The 21804-nt window shown below is 39.2% G+C and overlaps 1 protein-coding gene across 2 annotated transcripts in view; it reads right to left on the bottom strand.

Moving 5' to 3' along the window:
- Positions 1-13850: 13850 nt before the first annotated feature.
- Positions 13851-21804, bottom strand: part of wnt7bb (wingless-type MMTV integration site family, member 7Bb) — a 32485-nt gene continuing 24531 nt past the window's right edge. For both annotated transcript variants that reach the window (XM_061035853.1, XM_061035852.1), the window contains exons 3-4: positions 18701-18972; positions 13851-15505 (exon numbers count right to left, since the gene is read on the bottom strand). In XM_061035853.1, the coding sequence (XP_060891836.1) occupies positions 15026-15505; positions 18701-18972 (752 nt within the window). In that variant the 3' untranslated portion in view covers positions 13851-15025. The remainder of the gene's footprint in view (positions 15506-18700; positions 18973-21804) is intronic.

Here is a 21804-nt window from a genome sequence, read left to right as displayed (position 1 = left end):
ATTCCACTTTAATTTTCCTGTCTATTATTATATTTTTATGAGAAATACTGGTTACACCAATTGACGCAAACCAGTTACACCAACTGACCATGCTGCTTCTACAGTCAAAGGCCATTGTTTCTTGAAGAAATTGTTGGCTTCCTCCATTTTATGTTTGCTCCACCTACCAAAGTGCACAGAATACCAGTGCACTGATGACAGTAATGTAGCACACTTTGCCTTAAACACAGAATAGCATAAAACTGAAGTGAAGGCAAATTCTTACTGATACCTGATCTAGCTGTCTTAGTCAAGGTGGGACTGACATCCAATACCAGGATTGGATCGGTGCATCCTTAATTAATTCATATCTTAAGTAAATTACAACATCTGACCAAAATCTTCAGGGGGAATTCATTTCTTCAGTATTTGGAATAAACTCGAGGTACTTGTGCCCTAATGAAAGGATAAGAGATTAGTGAAGAAACCCCTGCATCAATTATACCCCTATGCCCTATTGATGATTTGGCTATCCTAGCCTACGGCCCTAGTTGCCCCTGCAACCAAAACAGCATTGCCACCTTCAACAGACCCAGGCTCTGTTTACAGTATGTGAGTTAGCCATGTTTTGACAACGCTAATACTGACCACCCTACCACATTGGCATTCACAATTCAAACTTGTAGACCGAAGGGTAGCAAGAACCAGGTCATCGCCGGGGTTAGAAGTGGGACCCTCCCTTCACCAGATGTTCGTCCAATTAGGTCCACAACTTCCCCGGAAGACTAGACATTCAGCTTTGGCGTCCTAGAGACAGCACCCCTCCATGGTAGCTCTCAACGCCCACCATAACAACAGGCAACACTTTACATCTCTCCTTCTTTACATCATGGCCATCACAGCCCAAACAGCATTGCCACATAGTACCAGACTTTGGCAAGCAAGCTCCAGGTAGTGACACGCTGATACTACCTACCCTACCACATGGCCCCTGATAGCAGACACATCTAAAATGCAACTACTGGTGCCAATATTACAGGATACATACATATATTAGATTATACATGTTTAAAGGTGCACTATAGATTTGGTGGTGAAATTTGAAAGTTGGAGAAGTGAAACAATTCTTTAATATATTTTCTACACTGAATACACAAACTTTACTCAAACTAAAAAATGGCTCCCTGGAACACTGTTTGGAGCTAAAAAGCTACCAGGAGAGTTATGGTTTCACGTTGCGGGCCCCCCACCATAACTTCTCGCGTAGCATTTTATCTTCAAACAGTGTTACAGGGACCAACTGTTTCTCTAAGGACAGTGTGTGTATGGATTTATGATTGAATTTGAATGTGAACATTTCAAATATAATTTTCAAAGTGAATACAAATTTTTATAATTATCATAAATTGTTAATGTTTTTCTGAGGTCATACCATTTGACATACTTGACCACGCCCTTAAAATGTCAAATTATCTCATGTTTTAAAGAGAATTGCTAAACTTGGCCTGCAGCAGTTAGGACCATCAGGGGTTCTTCTTTGTGATATAATTTCTTGTCACATGATATGATGAATATATAGACAAAATGGCTCCTTCAATGGTGGTTACACCATGTTGACAATTTGGTACTTGACTTGGTGACATGATTTCCCTAAAGTAATTATAATAATAATAAGAACAATGATGTTCCATCACTTTTATTTACTATTGAACAGTTCTATTGTAAGATTATGCCAGGCTAGTTGATAGGGTGTTATATTGAAAATTTAACCTTTTTAAAGCAAGTTTAATTCTTTGGTACGAAGTTTCAACGGTTACACCACTTAGACATTTTTTGCCTACATACCCCAAATATTCTCTAAAAATGTATAATGAATATACATTTTAGACTAGGTCCTCAAAAAAAAGCATTTATTTTAAAATTTTAAACCTTTAAAATTTAACTTAACCTTATGGACACAAAAAAATGAGCGTCACGTCATTGACCCTTTTACCAATTTGACTTTTTTTAGACTTTTAGACCTATACTGTATAGTATCTGCAAAACCTAACTTACCATATGACACTTCATATTGAGAAAAGATAATGAAGATAGTTACCTCTAGTTTATCTCATCTTGGGTTTTACTTTCATCATTTTGATCTTCATTCTATCAATATTATAAGCATTGTACTAACGAAAAAATTGAATAGTATGCATGTTTTGCTCTAAAGCACACACTTCTGCTCTGTAACAATTTTTTTATATCGCACCAAATCACATTATGTTTATGCCTTTACACTTACAATATATTATTTGTAGAGAACCAACATTAATCCACTTATTAGCAAGCACTGGGCACAGTGGCAAAGACAAACTCACCATGGTGTCATCTGTTGAGTGTGGACGCTCACACACCATATGTAGTAGATTAATATGAAGGATAGATATCAGCGCGTAATGAATAGGCCAAAAATACAAAATAAAAAGATTGGGCACTAGTGCCAAACTAGAATCTGAGTTGAGTCTTGAGGGGCATGTCCAAGTCAAGTCTACTGAGAAGTACCTCATTCAACCCCACTTCAAGATACCAAACTATCCCTATTAGTCCAGACTTATCAAAAAGGAAAGTTTTAATCATACCCTAATTGTAGCAAGAAGGCTAGATAGAATGAGAACAAAGTTGTAAAAAGCCTTGTAAGTCACACTATATTTGTAAAGCAGGTATTCCATTTACCATTGAGAACATGGCAATTGTTTCGGTGGATATAACAACCACTTCTTACCTACGCTTTGTATCAGCAGTCATCAGCTTTAATTTCATGAAGATTGGGTCTTTCAACCATGTCTTGACTTTGCAGCTATTCAGCACTTACTTCACGGGGCCTCTAAAGTACCAAGTGTTGAGCTTGTGGATTGTTTTATTTTTACATCCAGCCTGTAATCTTCAAGATTTATACCTCTGCCCACCCCTGTAATTAACAGACTTACTAATAACTCACCTCATACATGTGCAACATTTATTATCCCCACATATCAGCACACAACAGGGCTTATTGAGATGTCAGCTTCAAACCGAAAACATGAGGAGGTTGCCATGGTGACAGTCATCACTCATACTCCTCTAAAACCAACTCGGCTTCAAGCTGTGTCCTCTATTTATTCTTCATGCCAGATCTTAAGATCCCTCTGAGGGAACTTCAAGTAGCATATTTTAAGAAACAGAAGAAAGACGGTATGTGACCAAAGAACAGGATCACTGCAGGCCACAAATAACTGTTTTTTTAGCTGTGAAGTTACTGTCAGAATTAGACAATCCTAATGCGTCCATGCACACCCAGGAAATCCAGGTCGTCCACACCATCAAGTTTCATCCATGTTGTCATGATCTCCGGCAACCACAGCACTTCATCCAGAAGTTTGAGGCAGGTTTTGGGGTCAAGTCTCTGCCTGGATTTCAGCGCAGCAGCGCAAGTGTCTGGTCAGACCCGATGGTCAGGCACCACGCCCCGCCAACAACCACCGTCTGACAGCTGCTGTTGCCTCACCAACCTGTGCGCATGGGAAAAGTCCACTGAATGCCAAGCAGACAGATGGGACATGACAGGACAGGAGTGTCTGCGTTGACTCCGCGTGGAGCTGGCAGTACTCTTAAATGGCCTGAGTGATGAGAGGTGTAACTGCAGGTCGGAAACCAGCAAATTGCCAGGAGTTAAAAATGGATTTTACTGCTGCTCCATGACAGACCTAATAGCACTTCCCAATTGAGGTCTAATGTGTTTATGTATTTGTGGATTACATTTTATTGCAATTCAGCTCAATAAAACAGAGAAATATAAGGGTAGGTGTTTTCTTTGGAAGGATGATACATAGGTCCATTTGCAGGAACCATGATACTCAGAATTAGAAACATATTCATTTTTCCTCTGCTGTCTGCCCTAGCCCGCTAATTGATACAACATATCCGAAAACTGGTCAAATGATTTAAAAATGAACATACTGAGCAACTATTCTTTCAAACCACATATGTTGTAAATGACCAATAAAAATCATCAAAGAGCAAAATCAAAGAAATTATTACTTCAAAACTGAAAACAAATGCTTTGTTTCCTAATGTGCGAACATAAATTTGATTTGTTTTGTTTACCAAACTCAAAGCAAAAGATCTGATTTCCATAAATGAGCCATTTGCTCTTTTATCCTCTAATGAGATTTATAACACATATGGTACTTTATAGTCGTTTTACAGTCTCATACCCACAGGCCGGGGGTAAGACAAAAAAAAAAATCAAGAGCTAGTCACTGCATGTATTTCATATTAATCATAAATTATTATAACCACCAAAATCTGGCTTTAAAAAAAAACATATTTTCTGTTTCTTCTTCTGAAGCAACAGTGAATTCAATTACAGTGTGGTAGCACACAGATTTCTGCACCGGGAAATATGGTGTTGGTCGGTGCCAGTGTGGTTGGTGCTCAACAAGTTGACAATTGCACATACAACGATTACTCACTTTGCCGAAAGAAACTGACAAATAAGACAAACCTCCAGTGTTTCTGTTCAATGCACTTAATAGTCATCACTTAAGCGTTATTGGTAACATATGTAATTGAAAAATGTTTTAAAATGTAAAAGCAAATGTAGAATGTATATTCTAAATGATTGATGAAATGGTGAGCCTGGAAAAATAATTAAACGTCCAACGTTTACACTGTCTGCATTGCAAAAATGATGGGCATGTTCTTTGTTGATGGATGGAGCCACTCGCTATTATTGGTTAAGCAATAGATTCATGTTTTAAGAAATACAGTATGCTATTTCACTTTCGTACTCAGAGTTAGATGTGAAGGTCAATGCCTCTATCATTTCCTTCTGGTTATTATCCACCTACATCATTCAGCTGGTCAGCTTGCCTTAGCCAAAGGCATGAAACTGGGAGAAACAGATAGCCAAAAGTTACAACATAGTCCAAAGCTTCTTATTAAAAACTATATTTATTTTTAAATTCATAAGAAATAAATCAAGAGATCTGATAAACAACTGAAGCTCCTGTCAATCAAAGAAACAAAAAGACACAAGTTGTCATTCTGAGACTTTTTGTTTGTTATTTTCCACACATTTATCAAACATCACAGAATGAGTAAGTGTGCTTTGGGTTTCTGGTAGGTGATAAACTTACTTGCCATTGGCTGTAACCAATATGTGTCTCGGAATATCCAGCTATTGCTATCCAATGGTTTAACAGTATTGTTGGATGAAAAAACAAAAAATGATTTAGGAAAAAAATGCATTTTTCTTTTGCACTAGCAGCTGGATCCCCTCTCCAGATATTTTTCTTGGTAACTCTGGCAGGGTATTAACTAAAGAAGAGGAGCTTGGAAGAGAACTGTCAGTGCCAGAGCTTTGCCTTAAACAAAGACATGTGTTACCAAAGGGATGTCAGCCTGCCTGCTCCCCGGCACTGTGTAACTCAATCTCCCCACATTCTCATCCACTGAGGGGGGTTCTTGGGAAGTAAGGGTTAAGTATGTTGATCAAAGGCCCAATGACGGACCAAAGGACCTCTCTAGATCATCAGTGTGACCTCGGTGCATCCATCAGCCATTAGGACGTCAGGACTGCGGCGAGGCAAGGCCCAGTTGGTTTGGAGGCAACAGAGGGGGGATGAGGGTCTTTTAGAGCAGGGGTGCTGACGGGCCTGTGCGGTGGATGGGGAACTGGTTGGTGGGGAAGGGGGGACAGGACCCACAGAGACAAGAAAAAGAGGGGAAAAACTGGGAGGAGGGTTGGCGGATTAAAGCCCCAACCAGCCTTTAACTTCTCCCAAACCACATGGAGCTGGTGTCCAATGCCCTACATATTCAAAGGCATGTACACGAGCTCACTTCCAGCCGGTGACACAGATGGAGACAGAAATATACAAGCGCTGGGCAACCAGTTCCTCTGATGTTGCTTTCCATGCGGTGCACTCTGCTGACAGACTGAGTTAACCATCATCTCTCTGAGCTGGAGATGGACACGTTTTCTTGTGTTAGGCCAAGGTTGTCACCATGTTGCTTATCATTACCTGTCACAAACAGTTTAAATTTTACTCAACTGAAAGCTGTGAAAAGTAGAGTTGTAATTTGTTTGATCAACAGGCTCAATGTTTCTTGTTACATGTTGAGTTGTAGCTGTTTGTGCTATGTTCTTGTGACCTTCCATTCCCATGGAAAGCAGGGGATACACCAGAACTTTCCATTTACATGATATCCACTTCATGGAACCTCTTCACCTTCATCACTTGTCTTTCCACAGGCTAGACAGGGAATGATGATAAACTGGCATTGAAACTAACTGGCGCTGGCTGTGTACTGCGATTTGCTGTTCCTGGACCACTCCCTGGACCTGACTTAAAAGTGTCCCTATTACAGTAAGCGTAGAAAAGAGTAATGGACTTGTTACTAGTGCTGCATTTTGTTAATGTACAATATAAATCAAATCAAGCACATGCTAAGACTCCTTAAGAGTGCTTAGAGATGAAGCTGATGTTGCTCAAGGTGACTGAGGATTTGAAGATGGATTCTTTCGCACTTGTTGACAACATCTGCGTGCAGTGTCAGTTATCCAAAACATTAAAAACGGTTGTATTTTCCAATTGGCAGCTGTAGAGGGTCTAGTTCAGTGGTTTCAGCTGTGTAGCATATCGGTGTTTTTTCATCAGAACAGATCATGTAGAAAACAGCACTTTGAGTCTTTCTGAATATCTTTGGTTTGGACAGACTTAATTCTTTGCAATTTCAAACAAGTTAAGTTTATCATTTGCTGCATTAAAAATGAAATGCCAAATTCAATTTGCTAAAAAATATGAATCATGGTTAAGAAGTATAAACTGCTGAGCAATTAGCTGTAAAAATTCATGCTGAGTCCTTGGAAATACTCTACCTCAGTGTATGTTAAAATCAACAGGCCGTGAAAAGTGTAATTCCAAGATATAATTTTTCATGCATCATCTTTGTGAAAATTACAATTTGCTTCATCCAGAACATTTGTCTTCTGCTTCACCCCACAGTGGGGTGAGGGGTGAAGTGCTAAGAAAAAGGCCCTTAAGGGTCTTGTAGTTTTTCCCTAGGTGGAGTCTGCTTTTAGAACCCCGACCTCGCTTCATGAAAACAAAATGTGAGGAGAAAAATAACCTCAAGGAGAAGCCGTGGCCTAGCCAACCACTGGACACTGAGCAGCACAAAAGCGCGTGTGGGCTGTCCTCGAACTTCCTCCACCAAATGTCTCCCCACAGAAACCCAATTCCCATAGAGATTTGTCCATGTAACACGTAGTGGCAGACGCGGATAAACACATTAGCAAAAATATAAGTGGCATGAAGTTAAGGTGAGCAGACATATAAAAGATAATGCTCTTTAGAATGGCACACACATGAACACAGACCCAAATAAAGCAGCGCCTGGGGTTAATCCATCCAATCATCTCAGACTGCTGATGCTGTCCTTATTGTAGCTGTGAGGCCTAAGGGCGTCACCACATAAGTATTAACCTCACTCATATTTTACAAGCACTGCTTAGTGCCCCAGTCCAACATAAACAGGTGTGCATGCCAAATTCAGTACTCCCCAGGCTAATGTCTTGTCTTCCTGCATATATATATATATATATATATATATATATATATATATATATATATATATATAGTCAGTAGTTACTTTAGTTGAGTAACTTAACTTCACTATCTGTTAATCTAAAGTTGGTTGCAGACATTTGTTACCCTGTTAAGTCAGAACTGTATAGAGAAATAAATTGTTTTTGTCATTGTGTATTGGTTTGGGTTAGGTATTCAGACTAAAACTCTTGAAGGTATGATATGTGACATTTTAAACATTGCTATAGCAGATATCAAATATAACTAAGTATCGGTGTGTAATAAAAAGGAGTGAATTGAAACTCCCTCTGAGCTTGTTGTTCTCAGCTCTATGTTTAAATGGAACAGGATGACATCTTTATGTTTCACTCAGAGGCTCAAACATGTTTCATTCATGTGAAGGCCTCTCTGTCCAACCTTTAGCCCCGCCACCACGTGGGAGAAGAGAGAGTGCTCCGCCCACTGAGGGATGCAGTTGGTAAAGGCTGTTACTGATGACTCACAAGAGTAGTACAATTAAAGGAGAAGACTTTCCAAACAGAAGAAAATATTTTTGGGGAATAAATACTTCAAAGAAGTGAGAAACAAATCAACTTTTGGCAGCCTGTCTGAATGGAGATCAGATGAAAAAAACGGTTGTGCACAGTTGGAACACTAAAGGAGGGGTGGGGGGATAAGGTGTGCTGAAGAGACAGCTTTGTTTTGCTTTGAGACTGGAGCTAAAGTGCAACATTTTACTAGACGACTACTTTGAAAGTTGCATATTATACCTTTAAAGATCCTGTGAGGAACTTTTGGTTTGTGTCTATTGTGGCGCCCCCTGTGGACAAAGCGGTTCCATTTCTGTTGCTGATTTTTTTAAAGTATTTTTTAACAATGAAATCACCCCCAGCTTTGTTTGAACAGTTAAATGTGTAACTCAATGAGAACCTTTGCCATGCATGAAGAGAAAAAAGACTGATTCAGTTGATAACTTTAATTGACACCTACCTGCTGACAACAGTTTCAGACACTAAAAATAACTTTAAAAATATCCAGTCTCAATGCTGATGGTCCCATTTGGCCATAAAGCGACATCAATATTAATTTCAGTCTGTGTCATAACCAGCTAAACATTAAGTTAAAACATTGATTTTAAGCATTCCTTTCAATCATTATACAAAGCCTTTGCTATTAAGTTTGACCGTTTACTCACACTGCGTTTTTTGCATTCTGCGTGTTGTTTATATCACACTGTAGTTACGGAGAAAAAGGCCTCTGGGATCTCTTCCTTCTGTAAAAAAAAAGCAGCAACAACATAGAGTTCTGCAAAAACCTCAAGCACGCATCTGAAACAGAGACCTACGCCGGCCCATTATTGGGACAATACAGTTGCAGATGGATGGAGGCAGTCAGGTAGCGTTCAGTCCTCAGTTTGGGGTCTTGACGAACCCCACTTTGCCTTGTGGTCTATGATGTCACACAGGGTTTTGCCTTTGAATGGCCATATGTTCCTCACCACTAATATCAAACAGATGATGAGTAAAAACCTCCAAATGACGGTCTTTCACTAAGACAAGCAGTCAAAACAAAGTTAAAGGAACACAGAAAAACGCCAAGTGATCACATGAAAAAGAAAACTATACGTTCTTAATTGGTGCAGGCTGTGTTGCAGGCTGTGTTGCGGGCAGCATTCAACTGTATCGTGTGCTCTTCTGCGTTGCGAATTTAAACTTTTCAAACCTGCATCATTGCTGCAACAGACTGCAGTAAGTCCTCAGGGGTTTGCTATGACATGTTGCCAGCACAGTAGTTCCTCCATGTTTTTCTGTCACCTTTGCCAAAGCCCTTCACATCCTGAAATAACAAACAAAACTTAAAGGATTGCCCCAGAATAATCCATCACCTCTGGGACTGTTTAACATCTCTTTACTCAACTGAGGAGAAGTCTGTAATTGAGGTGCGGTGTCTGGAAGACAACTGTTCTTTTCTTCTCTCTAGGTATCTGGATAATCTCAAGCGTCAGCTCAGGAGACCTCTGACTCCTTGATTTATTATTTCGTTTCTTTATTTAGGTAATTTCCTTTCTTCGCTTCCTTCTGCACCATTGCTCTCTTCCCCCTCATGCAGATGTGCCTTATCTCTTAGAGGTTGAGCTTCTAAATGTTCTGTGTTACAAATTAGGAGAGGAGGCAGATTGTTGGAGCTAATTCAAAGGAATTTGGAAGGGTCCCATCACAAAACTGGGACGAAAATTAGAGAAAAAATACTTGGCATGACGAAATGTTTCTAATTTCTAAATTGATTTAATATGCCTTTGGCTGAGAGCCATTCAATTACCTAAGGTGTTGTAAATTCTCTTCATAGCAAATAATAAAAAGTTTTGTCAGCTTAATGAGAAAACCACTCAGGGTTAACAACCTGTTCTTTGCCACTTCATTGGTTCAATGATTTTAAGATTTGAGAGGTAGAGGCAATCATAAATTACACCTGTCTACACAAACTTTCTGCTTAAATGAAAACTCTCATGACTCCTTAACATACTTATTTAACGTTGAAGATGCTTTGGTTTCCAAAAACACTGAAGAGCCTTAAAACTCTTTATTGCATGACAATTTATTTTTAAGTTAATGCACCACTTTTGTACACTAAAGCTCTATGCTCTGAAGTAATCTTAGAGGTCATGTTGCCTCACAACTGTCTTTCTCCCAAAACTTGCACCTGAATTGGACAAGTTGTGAATCAGACCAGAAGCAGTATACGGATCAAATGATCCTGACACCCAAACAATAGCTGCTTTAGAATAAGGCAGACATAACCAAGTCTGTTTTTCCATTTCATAGTTTAATGATAAAATGTTTGTCAGAAACAAACACATTTATTTTTCTCAACTCAGAGTATAGTATGGGGAGCTTATGTGGTTCCGGTCCCCAGGGCTTCAGACTACTAACAAAACACTTCTTACTTCTGCTCTGCTGCTCGCCTACAATGCTTTACACATACAGGAGGACGAGAGGGAGCGTCCACCAAATGAATGAAATAACGTGGCTCTCTTTCACAGAGCAACTTCATAAAAAAAAAAAAAAGATGCTGGATTGAAAGACTATGAGGGCCCGCGTCCAAAATGGTCATTTATGAAAGACGGAAACAATTTTAAGTATCACAGATCCCTAGTCTATCTTTTTCTTCTTCTTCTGTGATCAGCAAAGTTTACAACTAATTCAAGTGAACTTGGAGAGTACTTCACTTTGACAGCTATGTAAAGTGAATATGATGATGATCAAATTATTCCTAAATAACTTTTACAAGGCTTAGTCTGTAAAACGGTTCAGCTGCTCCTACTTATATATACCAACCCTTTCTCCAAACCACTCTCAATTAGCTCCTCTCCTAAATAACCACTCTTTTCACTCGCAGTTTCCGGCTACACATGCACCTCCTTGTTTCATCAAGCCATCCCATCCATCTCAAAAACACCCGCATAAAAGAACTACACTCTTGTTTGTGTGTCCAGAGACAAGAGGCACACTGAGCCCACTTCCCATTCACATCAGGACATTTGCATGACGGTCCTCTTCCAATTTAGTGACTCCGAGCAGCTCTGCCAACCCTCGAAGGCATGAGGAGAGGCTCGAATGGGGAGCCACTCATTCTGCCATCCTGCGTCCATAATCCTTCTTCAGTTTATTCTGAGCTTCATGTATTGTACCTCATAATGCTGTCTAATGCTCCAAATACAACATTAAATAAACAGGCAAAATGATGAGGTAAAGAGTTAGTGTGGGTGTCACAGGTGGCTTTGACCACCCAAGTCAGACAGCCCCAATTATCCCCAAAGAGCAGCATGGCTGCTTTTCTCTCTCAAACAAAACCATTTCCATCTTCATGAATAATCACATTTTGCACGGTAACTATGGATTGATTTTGTGGGGGCTTTGCTTTGCATTTTAATGGAAAGTAAGTGTTTTCCATAAACCTTGTTGCTTCTTGCATTTTCCTTCTCTCTCTGTGTTCCTGATCACGTCTCTGCTTTGACACACACATGGAGAAGAAGCTCCTTTCCATGCTGGGAGAGATTATTGACTTCTGTTCCGTGCGTGCCACAATCAAGAAAGAAGACCACAGCATATTACCAAAATCTGCTGTGTACAAAATAACGTCAAAGTCAGCATACTGCTCAGTTTATTTATTTTTGATTTTTAATGATTTATGCTCTCCAACACATTTGCCAGTTTCTAAATTAAGCGTGGTTGGAATGTTTGAATAACAGACTTCCACATAAAGTTTGGCTTCAGACCTGAAAACACACAATGACCAGATTTAATGTGTGTGTTTTCCTTCAAAGGGAGAGAATTTATGAAAATAATAGCTTTGGATATTTGCTGGAACGGTGGACACGGGCAACTGCACACTGAACAGGAACATTCTTGTACCAACATGCATTGCACAATAAAATGAAAAATGTGGATGCCTTACTCAGGGTTAAAGGGGTTTGCCTTCTTCTATGTTTCATACCATTCCTCATTTTATGTAAGATACATCAGCTTTTAATGTGTCTAAAAGATTTGCATCCCTGCCTGTCAACGGAAACATATTTATGAAATGTCTCAAGTTTGGAGCTATTTTAACTTAGAAAATATAAATGCCAGAGTGAACCATGATTTAGATAAATTGTATACTTTATCTGAGCCAATGCATCCTATTCAAATAACCATTATGTCGAATCGATTTGATTAACAACTTTCCAGAGATAAAATAAGTTAAAGATGGTTGCACACCCAACATGCAAACTCGACTAGATGACTTATTATGCAAAGTGCATTAGCCTTTAAAAGACTAAAGTGTGGTTAGCTTGGCAAGCTGTGGTTATGATTTATGTCCAAACACTCAAAAATGATTTGTTATTTTGTCAACTAAAACACAAAGTCCTTTCTAGTTGGGAATCCCCAAAAGACATTGAAAAATGTTAAAATAGATTAGCGCTGATTAGACTGCAGAAACAGCAATGTGCCAACACAACTACAAGTGGTTGTACCATAATGCCTGTATAGCCTGTGGTTAATTTAGCCTGTTTTAAACTGTATGAATAAAAGACATCATCCAACATTATTAGTTATGTTTATAAATGTCTTGCTGCCTGTTGGAGGATAAGATCATTACCACTCCAAAGTTTGAGTGGTAAGTTTGTCCCTCGAGCCAGAATGGAATTACCTTGGAATATCTTAGCAGGATAAACTTGTCTACTCGGCTTTTTTGCTCTCCAATGATACAATTTACACCTACCATTACTAAAGCTAACTCAATGTATCTTAAACTGCTTACTTTGTCTAATCAATTCTCAAATGTGTGTTGATCTGTGGTTTAAGTTAAAGTAATATCGTATAATATTTTATTCAAAGCAGGCACCCTTTGAACAGAAGCTACAGTTCTAGTCCCACTGGTTGCTGGTTGGACTCCCGATCCTGATGCTGTTTGGTGTATGTCCTCTCCCACTCTCTCTCCACAAATTTCCTGTCTCTCTAAAGTTGTCTTATCCAATAAAGCCCATTAAATACAAATAGAAAAATACAGTTACACCTAATTTTTATAGTTTTGGTCACAAGTCCTATGAATTATGATAACATTTGTATTTGCCAAGTCAATAGCTTTAATCTGGGGATCTGCTTTAAATGAGGTGTGCTAAGGTTTTTGGAAATGAAAAAGGCAAATGGTAAACTGTTAGTAGATCACAGACTATCAATCACAATTGACAGGCTGGTTCATCTTTCTCCAACTGTTCTTGCTGTGGTTGTATACTCAAAATAACCTACAATTATGGTTGCTTAATATTGTCTTTACCAACAAAGTAGTTTAGATAATATGGGCAAACAGTTGGCTTGCTTATCATAACACTGTTCCCAGATCTCAGCAATTACTTTTGTGAATCCAATATTTTCATACTTCTGAATTTCAGTTGTTGGTTTTTCATTAATTTTGTGGTAGAAGAGAGTGAACCTAGGAAGGAACAAATTCAACCATAGCCCTGATGATTACATCCATTCTTAAACGTGAAATGTGTGTACTTTAAAACTCTTTTCCAACAGCATTTCAAGTTTAAAGATAAATAAACAAATTTGATACCTCTTCAGACCCAGTATGTATGTGTGTAGCTCTAACCTCTGATTACAACATTGAACATGCACAACTATACAATTATCTTGAGATTAATTCACAAGTACAGTATCTCTTTCAAAACTAAAACCATATTCCAATATAAAATTTTAGCAATAAACTTCCACACTGAGTCAAATGGGAGTTTATTAGTTCTCATGAGTTGTAGCTGAGTAGAAATATCAGTGCAGCACTCGACAACATATCCAGCAACATATCAGTTTAATGTTAAATGAATTGAGGAAGGATCTTTGCAGTTAAAATGTGTTTCCGTGCTACTGTCTGTTAACGGAATTGCAAAAGCATCTGGATAGATGATACTGCTTGAAGGTAAGGGAGTGGAAACAATCTATGCTACAGTGAAATAGAACCAAGGTGTTTTAATGTGAAACACACTGTTATGATGTTTTTTGTTGTCAACACACCAGCATTGAAGCTTTTTTTTCTTTTTAAGAAAAAAAAAGATGTTTGAAGGAATGAGGGGTAATTTTTCTAAAAGACAAATTTTCAGTCAGAGTTTCTAAAAAGTAATTTTCTTTACACTTAGTACAAAAAAAGACATCTCTACCCGTTAGTGCTTTGTTTTAAGATACTATAACATAAATAAACAATTTATTTTCAGTGTTCAGAACAGACAGTTCCAGTGTGACTGGAAAACTAACAAACTCCACTCTATTCCAGTTGGCAGCAGAGGGTTTAACAGTTCTCCACTCATATTTTGGCGCACCCCAACGCACCAATATTACAAAATGTTCTTCATTTCTACAAACATCCGACATGAGTCCCAGTCAGTTTGGGAGTCATTCAATGTAAAGATTCACCTTTGCTCCCCTTTAGTGAAAATACAACAAAAAATTTGAAAGGTTTTCAATCAAAGACTTGACCAATCTCTCCCAGACATTTCGATCAACTCCCAGGTTACTGCATTTCCTTTCCATGCACAAGTCGCTTGAGAATTTTAGCTGTAAATCCAACAGTGCAATGCACAGTTCCCACCAAGGATTTCATTCATTATCTGTAGTCCCATCTTCACTGTGGAAAGATCAGTACATGAGCACAATCTCTATGTAACAGTAAAGTTCTGAGGAATTATCTACTGATACCTAGCATTTATTTTCTGAAAAGAAATTAGATAGATTCTGCTGTGCAAAACATTGCCATGAAGAGCTGATAGTGTAAATTCCATTCTTTTGTTTCAAAATCGTTCACTGGTCCATGTCACACTATAATCTCCCTTGCTTGAGTCTTCCTCGTTTAGCTAGTCCTTGGCGCCTCACTTCCTGGCACTGAGTTTTTGGCGTCCTTTATTTGCAGGTAAACACCTCCGTCCTCTCACTGCATGTGTTGCACTTGACAAAGCAGCACCATTGGAACTTACAATTGCACTGCCACACTTTGGTGTACTGGTGTGTATTGTATCCCCGCCCACAGCACATCAGGTCACAGCCATCTGTATGTGGCGAGGTGCGGTTGCACAAGCGTCCCTGGGTGCCCACGCTCCCCGTTGCAGCGTCCTCCTCACAGTAATTGGGCGACCTCTCAATGTAGACAAGGTCAGTCTCCATGGGCTTGCGGTAGCCCTGAGTCTGCTTCACCTTAAGGTGTGTGGGCTGACGGAGTCGGCTAGCCCGGACCACCTCCACATGAACTGCTTCGTTGTACTTGTCTTTGAGTATGTAGCCAATCTCACGGAATTTGGGAAGTGTAGTCCAACAGGTCTTGGTGGTGCAGGAGCCCGAGACACCATGGCACTTGCACTCTAGCTTCATCCTTTCTTCTAGTACCTGGAGAGCAGTAGAGAAAAACAAAACAAATGTAGAACTGTCACAAATATGGAAGTGAATGATAGCAATGGGGCCTTTTTTATCTGGAACTATAATCCTGGTAATTAATCATTGTGCTGATGATTAATTCTTCAAAGTCAGTGCATTTATGTCACAGATATTTAAATTTGGCATCCAGAAATTTGAAATCTGGCTGGAGTTCTGGGTGACACAACTCTTTGAAGAATAGAAGCATATCACGTGTTTTTTGGTAAAGAAGGGCAGGCAATTGCATGTCCTGATGGAGGGGAAAAAACTCTTACTGGTAATATTCCATTATGTTCTTTTCAACCTTCCTTTAACCACATCAAAGGCAGAAAAACAAACATGGATCTCATACAGCTAGCAATCATCATGGGGTAATTTTAAGCAGCACACAGCTGGATTTAAGATTCATTTGACTGCTTTAACACTATTGTGCTGACTAGTAAAAAAGCAAATGTTGCCTCATGCTTGAATGTGGATCACAGTTATAGACTCATGCTCATGCTTTAAGTCAAAGACTCATTGAAGCTAAATGGGTTTAGGTAATGCCCTTACTTAGAATCTGATTAAATGTATCTTTTTGCTTATCTCTAACATACAGTATGGTACACCCGGCAGAAAGTCTTCTCTTTGCTTCCTAATACTGGGGCATGTGGGAAATGTTGTGTACTGTCAGCAACATTGAATTGCTGGTACACTGCAACGTGGGACTAAAACACTGCAAAACTTAAGAACCCCAGAATTGCTTGAACGAAGCATGTGTCATTGTATAAGATCTGAGTTAGGTTGGCAGGGCATTTTTCCAGTGCAGCTTTTTCCTGGCAGCTTGCCTTGCTAGCAGCACAAGTCATCATTTCTATCAGACACTCACCAAATGTACACCAAAGTTGTTCAATATCAATGTCTTACTTGTCCATGCACTCATGTGGTCCCGCTTTCCTGATTTGAGGACATCTGATTGAAAAAACATGAGCTCTGCGACTTCTTAAAAGTGGGGTCAGCTGTCAATCTTGCCTCTGATGTTGATTCAGATTGAGGATTTCCAAAAATGTATAGCACAAAACCACAAGGAATTCCTGGCATAAGGGGTCTGACGGATGCATGGAAACATTTACTTAAACTGTGTCGATCAAAGCAATCTGATCTGATACTAATTAATTCAATATGACAAGCCTCCCATCCAAAGATCACTCATCAAGATGAAGCCCCGAAGCAAGATGAAAGAGATCTGGTGACTCTGTTTTTTTACATACAATTTAGTCATGGATTTGACTGTTTTTGGCCGTTTTAAAAAATATATATATATACATTACTCTTATTATCAGTCATTAGAAAACAAAACAACCAAAATCTCATTGGTGGCACAGCTTCCTCCAATATCACAATCAGGATAATTGTTATCAGCTCATAAATTGTTGTGGTCTGCTTTTCCTAGACAAAATGTCATGGCATTTGATCAACCTTAAATAAACAGGGAAACAGTGGCTTTCTAAAAAAGCTCCAAAAAGAAGATAATCATCTGCATAAAAACTGTGTATTCTGAAAAGCCAACAAAGGTCCCATTTACACATGGCATATCTTTTCAAGAGTATTCAAAAGTTCCAAACAGATGGCCTGTGTTGGATAACAACTCATGTCAAGTCAAACAGTTGTGATTTATGTTGAACTATAAGCCATATGAAAATGCTTGATGGGTGGAGCCTAGCAGCCAAACTCAACATTATACAAATGTTGTTGCTCGATTGGTTACAGAAGTCAGCGACAGATTAACCTGTTCCTATTTAGAATGCTGCTTAGACAACAAAAACAAACAGATACAAAACGTATAAGTTACAAACAAATACTTTAACCAATCAGCCAGGCAAGCTAAGAATGCATTAAAATCAGTAACTTCTGCATGGCAACAGTTTAGCTTCAGCTTATCAACCAACATGTTTTCAACAATCAGTCTTTACCCTATCCTTGTTAATCCAATCTCGGATTCCTTGATGGATGTAATATGTTCATTTCCAATAGCTATCTATTTAGGTACCTCAAAGAGACTTATTGTTAGTTGGGTGAAATAAGCAACAGTAAGCCTGGCCAAAATCCTATAAATACTTTCCAATTTTAAGAGATATTTTGCAACTTGTGATTTCAGCAAAGAGGAGGTCTGACTTCTGCACATCCCTGTAGACTCCAAAGTTTTTAAGCCTCAGCATGACAACAGCAACAGTGCAAACTAACTCCAACTCTAAGAGTCAAACATGCCAGCACCCTGGCATACAGATCAGACCCTATCAGCCTGCTGTGTTAACACCCACATTGTCGCCCTGCTTTCCCACACTGAATAGACGCAGCCAAATGGCAGTGACATGTTTTGGTATTGTGCAGAGAACTGCAATAATATCCTGTTCCTGACTTAACACTTTATAATTCCATGAAAGGATTTGGAGGGCGAAATGGCAGTTGTCCATGTGGCAACCATTGACAAGGCCCCATTTCCCCAGTGGACAAAAAAAGCCAACGTTATTAATTAGATCCATTTGTCAACATAACATCATTTTTTCTCTGTTATTTACCTCTCACACTCTTTCTCTTTCTCCTTTTCTTTCCTCCATGACTGTTCGTGAATGTCAAATAGCAAACACACATGCCCATAATGACGTTTGCCAACACAATCTCTCAGATATAAGAGGCGGCCTCTTAGAGTGGAAAGAAATGTCAATAATTGGCTGGAGCAAAACAAGCTGCTGAAAGGAAGGCTGGGTGATCAATCACTTGTAAACTTGGTCAATCACAGGCCTTTGTCACATGACAGTGTGTGACTATTAGCTCCTTATTTGGGACTGTTTGCTTCTCTGCAAAGGGAACACATTAACACGTGTTTGTGAATCCATGTTTCAAAGCATACGTGTATCTCAAGCACGTTTTGAGTTTTAAATGGAAGATTTCAAGTCGTGTAATTTTCAAAGACTAAATTGGAGAATTATATTTGGTTGAATACAAAGAAATATTTCCATCATTTTGGCCCTTATTTTTACTGATTATTAACACATTGTATTCAAGTGATTTATGACATGAAGCAAGCTTTAATCAATGAAAACAAATCAATACACAAATCTACCTAAACTAAAAGAAATAGACCAAAGTTGTTATTACTCCTGGATAACACTTGGAAGTTCTGTTTACCTTTCTCCCGGCCTCATTGTTATGTAAGTTCATCAGGCGACGTGGAGTCTTTTTAATCTCGCGGGCATCCACGAAGCGTCGAGAGAACTCAATTCCGTACTTTATATCAGCCGAGCAGCCTCCCCACTTCCAGCCTTCCTCCTGATTGTAGTAGCCCTGCTTCTCTCGGTCGCAGCCGCATTGACTCAGGTTGCCCTGACTGCACGCTGCGGTGATGGCGTGGGCCACCCCTGCCGCTGTGATGGCGTAGGTGAACGCTGCTTCCCGACTGCCTGAAAGAAAAAAAAGAGATTGGTCTTGAGGGATACTTAGATGAGATGGCATATAAGCTTTTCTTTTGGATAACTAGCACTCAGAAGATTTTGTACATCTTTCACTTTTAAGATTGCTAATTAAAAGTCAAGTGTAGAATCCATTCCAATCATTTAACCCCCCAAAAAAATGTGAGAAAAATCTGGCAAAAGTGATCCATCCATTCATTTGTACCTTTCCTACATCCTCCCATAACTGAACAAAGGTAGCTTCTGCAACAAAGGTTCTGACGTTGATAAAAAAGCACAACATTTCTAAGTCTGCTGCATCTCGTTGATAAGCTTTGTGTTTTTCCTTTCCCTTTCTCTAACAGCTTCCCTCATGCACCTTGGAAGAAATGCGGTCACATTTACAAACCGCAAAGTCCTTGGACTCAGGCTGCGAGAGTGCAGTGTTGGAATTCCAGAGTGAGGAGAGCTGGTCTAGGTGCTGTCCAAAGTGCTGAATTCCTCTACAGGAGCACCTTGTGCTGCTGCCCACACTGAAAACAGCTGGGGTCTGCAGGTCGCTCTGAGGCACTTGCACACAAGAAAGGAGACACTCTTGGAGCCAGAAAGTACAGAGACGCCACAAGGTAAGATTTTATCTCCTGAACAAGAGATGTCTTTTACCTGTTCTGATCTACAGTGTACTGCTGAGATAAAGTATAACCATCTTATTCAGACTGCATATGTACCTCCAACTAACCGTGTCATCCTCAAGTTGAAAAACTGCTACAAGTCAAGAATATTTAAGTAAAAATAAGACACAGTTTCAGGCTTCTAGAAAAGCTAGATATTACATTTATGATTCAAATTAATATTTTCTTTTATCAACAAAGTCTGTCCCAACTAATTCACACTGCTGCAACTGATATTTTATTGTTGGGTAAGTTGATACAACCATACTTGCCCATAAAATAATTAATTATTTAGTGTATAAATGTCAGATATAAAAATATATATATTTTTCCAGAAAAACAAAGAAACCAAAGGGATGTCTTAAACGAGTCTGGTGTTTTTGACAACAGTCAAAATACCCCAACAAATGTAATTCATAATGAATAAAAAAAAGAGAATAAAACCCAAACCTTACATCAAAAGGCTAAAACCTGTGCTTTTTCATAGATTCTTTGTTAAAATAGTGATCAAAAGATGAACTGTTACTGACACATGTTCATTTTTTTTTTTACTTAAAGTTTTGTTGCACATCAAACAATAATGTGTTTGTATTTATGGAATAATGTCACTAAATAACTTAATCAGAATTGGTGTGGTATTTGAGATCAATATTGATACAAGTGACAAGTCTTACTTGTGTAGCCAAAAGGTTGCTGACAAACCTCCATGCCATACCATTCCTAGCTCTTCCTAAAATGTTAAGAGTCATCCAGTACTACCCTCCTAATGGCTGCAGAGGGCTGCCTTAAAAAGCCTTCCCCTGCTTCAAAACAGACTGTGGGCTATTACTACCACGATCTCCCTTCAACTGGCAGTAATCTGTAAGAGGCCGAGCAGCAGAAACAAGGCTAACCACAATGCACTGAGCAATGTTTTGTAAGTCTTTTGATCTACGTTGTGTAATGTACTCGGTTACATTTTTGGGAATTTCTATAGGTAATATGCTCCTTTATTTGTACTTTCAAGAGCAGAAAGCTCCCTTGTTGATGTATCATTTGGCAAAGGCTTTTAAAGAAACAGCCAAGAAGCCTGTACGATTACTTTGGCAACAAACTTCACTGTATTTCTCCTGATCCAAAGAACAACTCCAGGAGTCTGGACATGTGACTTGATGTCACTTCTCGCTGCAGAAGAAAAGCAAAAGATTTAAAGGACCAAATGAGGTCAGACAATTCATAGAGGCTTATATATGGTTATAATTATTCTCTTGTTGTGACGAGTGAGTGGTGTACCATCATCCCACCAGTTAAATCAGATTTCACTTTATTGGATTTCCTATACATGTCACATGGGGCAGGTTTAACAAATGTTCTCCAAAGGCTGCAGAAATACACAAAATGCTCTGTGAAAAGTGAGCTACAACAGTTCTGAATCAGCTGAAACATACATGTTTGGAAGAATTCATGTTTGGAAATATTTAGTACCTACACTACAGAGACTGTCGCTCTTTACCCAAATGCTAATAATGAGCAACATTGACTTTTGAAGCAGCACGGTACAACAATAAGGATGAAATAACAAAGATCAACAAATGGAATAGACTGGGGACGACGTCATTTTGCCTGACTTAATAAACTTTTTAGAATTTTAAAAATGAATAAATGCTCAATCTGCTTGTTTTTTTTTGTAACTGTATTTAAGTGTATCAGACAGAGCAATCAAATATACCAACATCAGCTACCTAGCCTAAGCTGGCCTTGTTTAAAGAATAAAGCAGAATAATAAAATATACTTATGTGTTGGGGTATTTACCTATTGCCTTATTTTAAGCTTCCTCTGAACTGCTTACTTGCAGTCAACGCAGCTGTTTTTGAAACTCATTTCCTCTTTCTACCTCAGAGGGAGTTTTTGCACCTCTTATTCTCGTCTCTGAACTCCCTAAGACGTTTTCACCCAAAGCCACCGTTAATTTCCCATCTTGGCACTGGTGCTGCAGAGCTAATTCCACGGCCACAAGTTTGCCCGGTGGGGACTGACTCACAACCACTTGCCTCTTTGGTAAGCTGCAGAGCTGTGCCCCACCAGCTTGTGGTAACGTTCTGCTACCCCCACCTCACACAATGTCGACGCACAACCGTGATGCATGTACATTCACACGCATACATGTGGACGCAGATGCTCGGACCCGCCACA

Source organism: Labrus mixtus, chromosome 4 (genome assembly GCF_963584025.1).
Source record: "Labrus mixtus chromosome 4, fLabMix1.1, whole genome shotgun sequence".
In the NCBI taxonomy this organism is placed as follows: Eukaryota; Metazoa; Chordata; class Actinopteri; order Labriformes; family Labridae; genus Labrus; species Labrus mixtus.
This window is presented reverse-complemented; position numbering and strand designations above follow the sequence as displayed.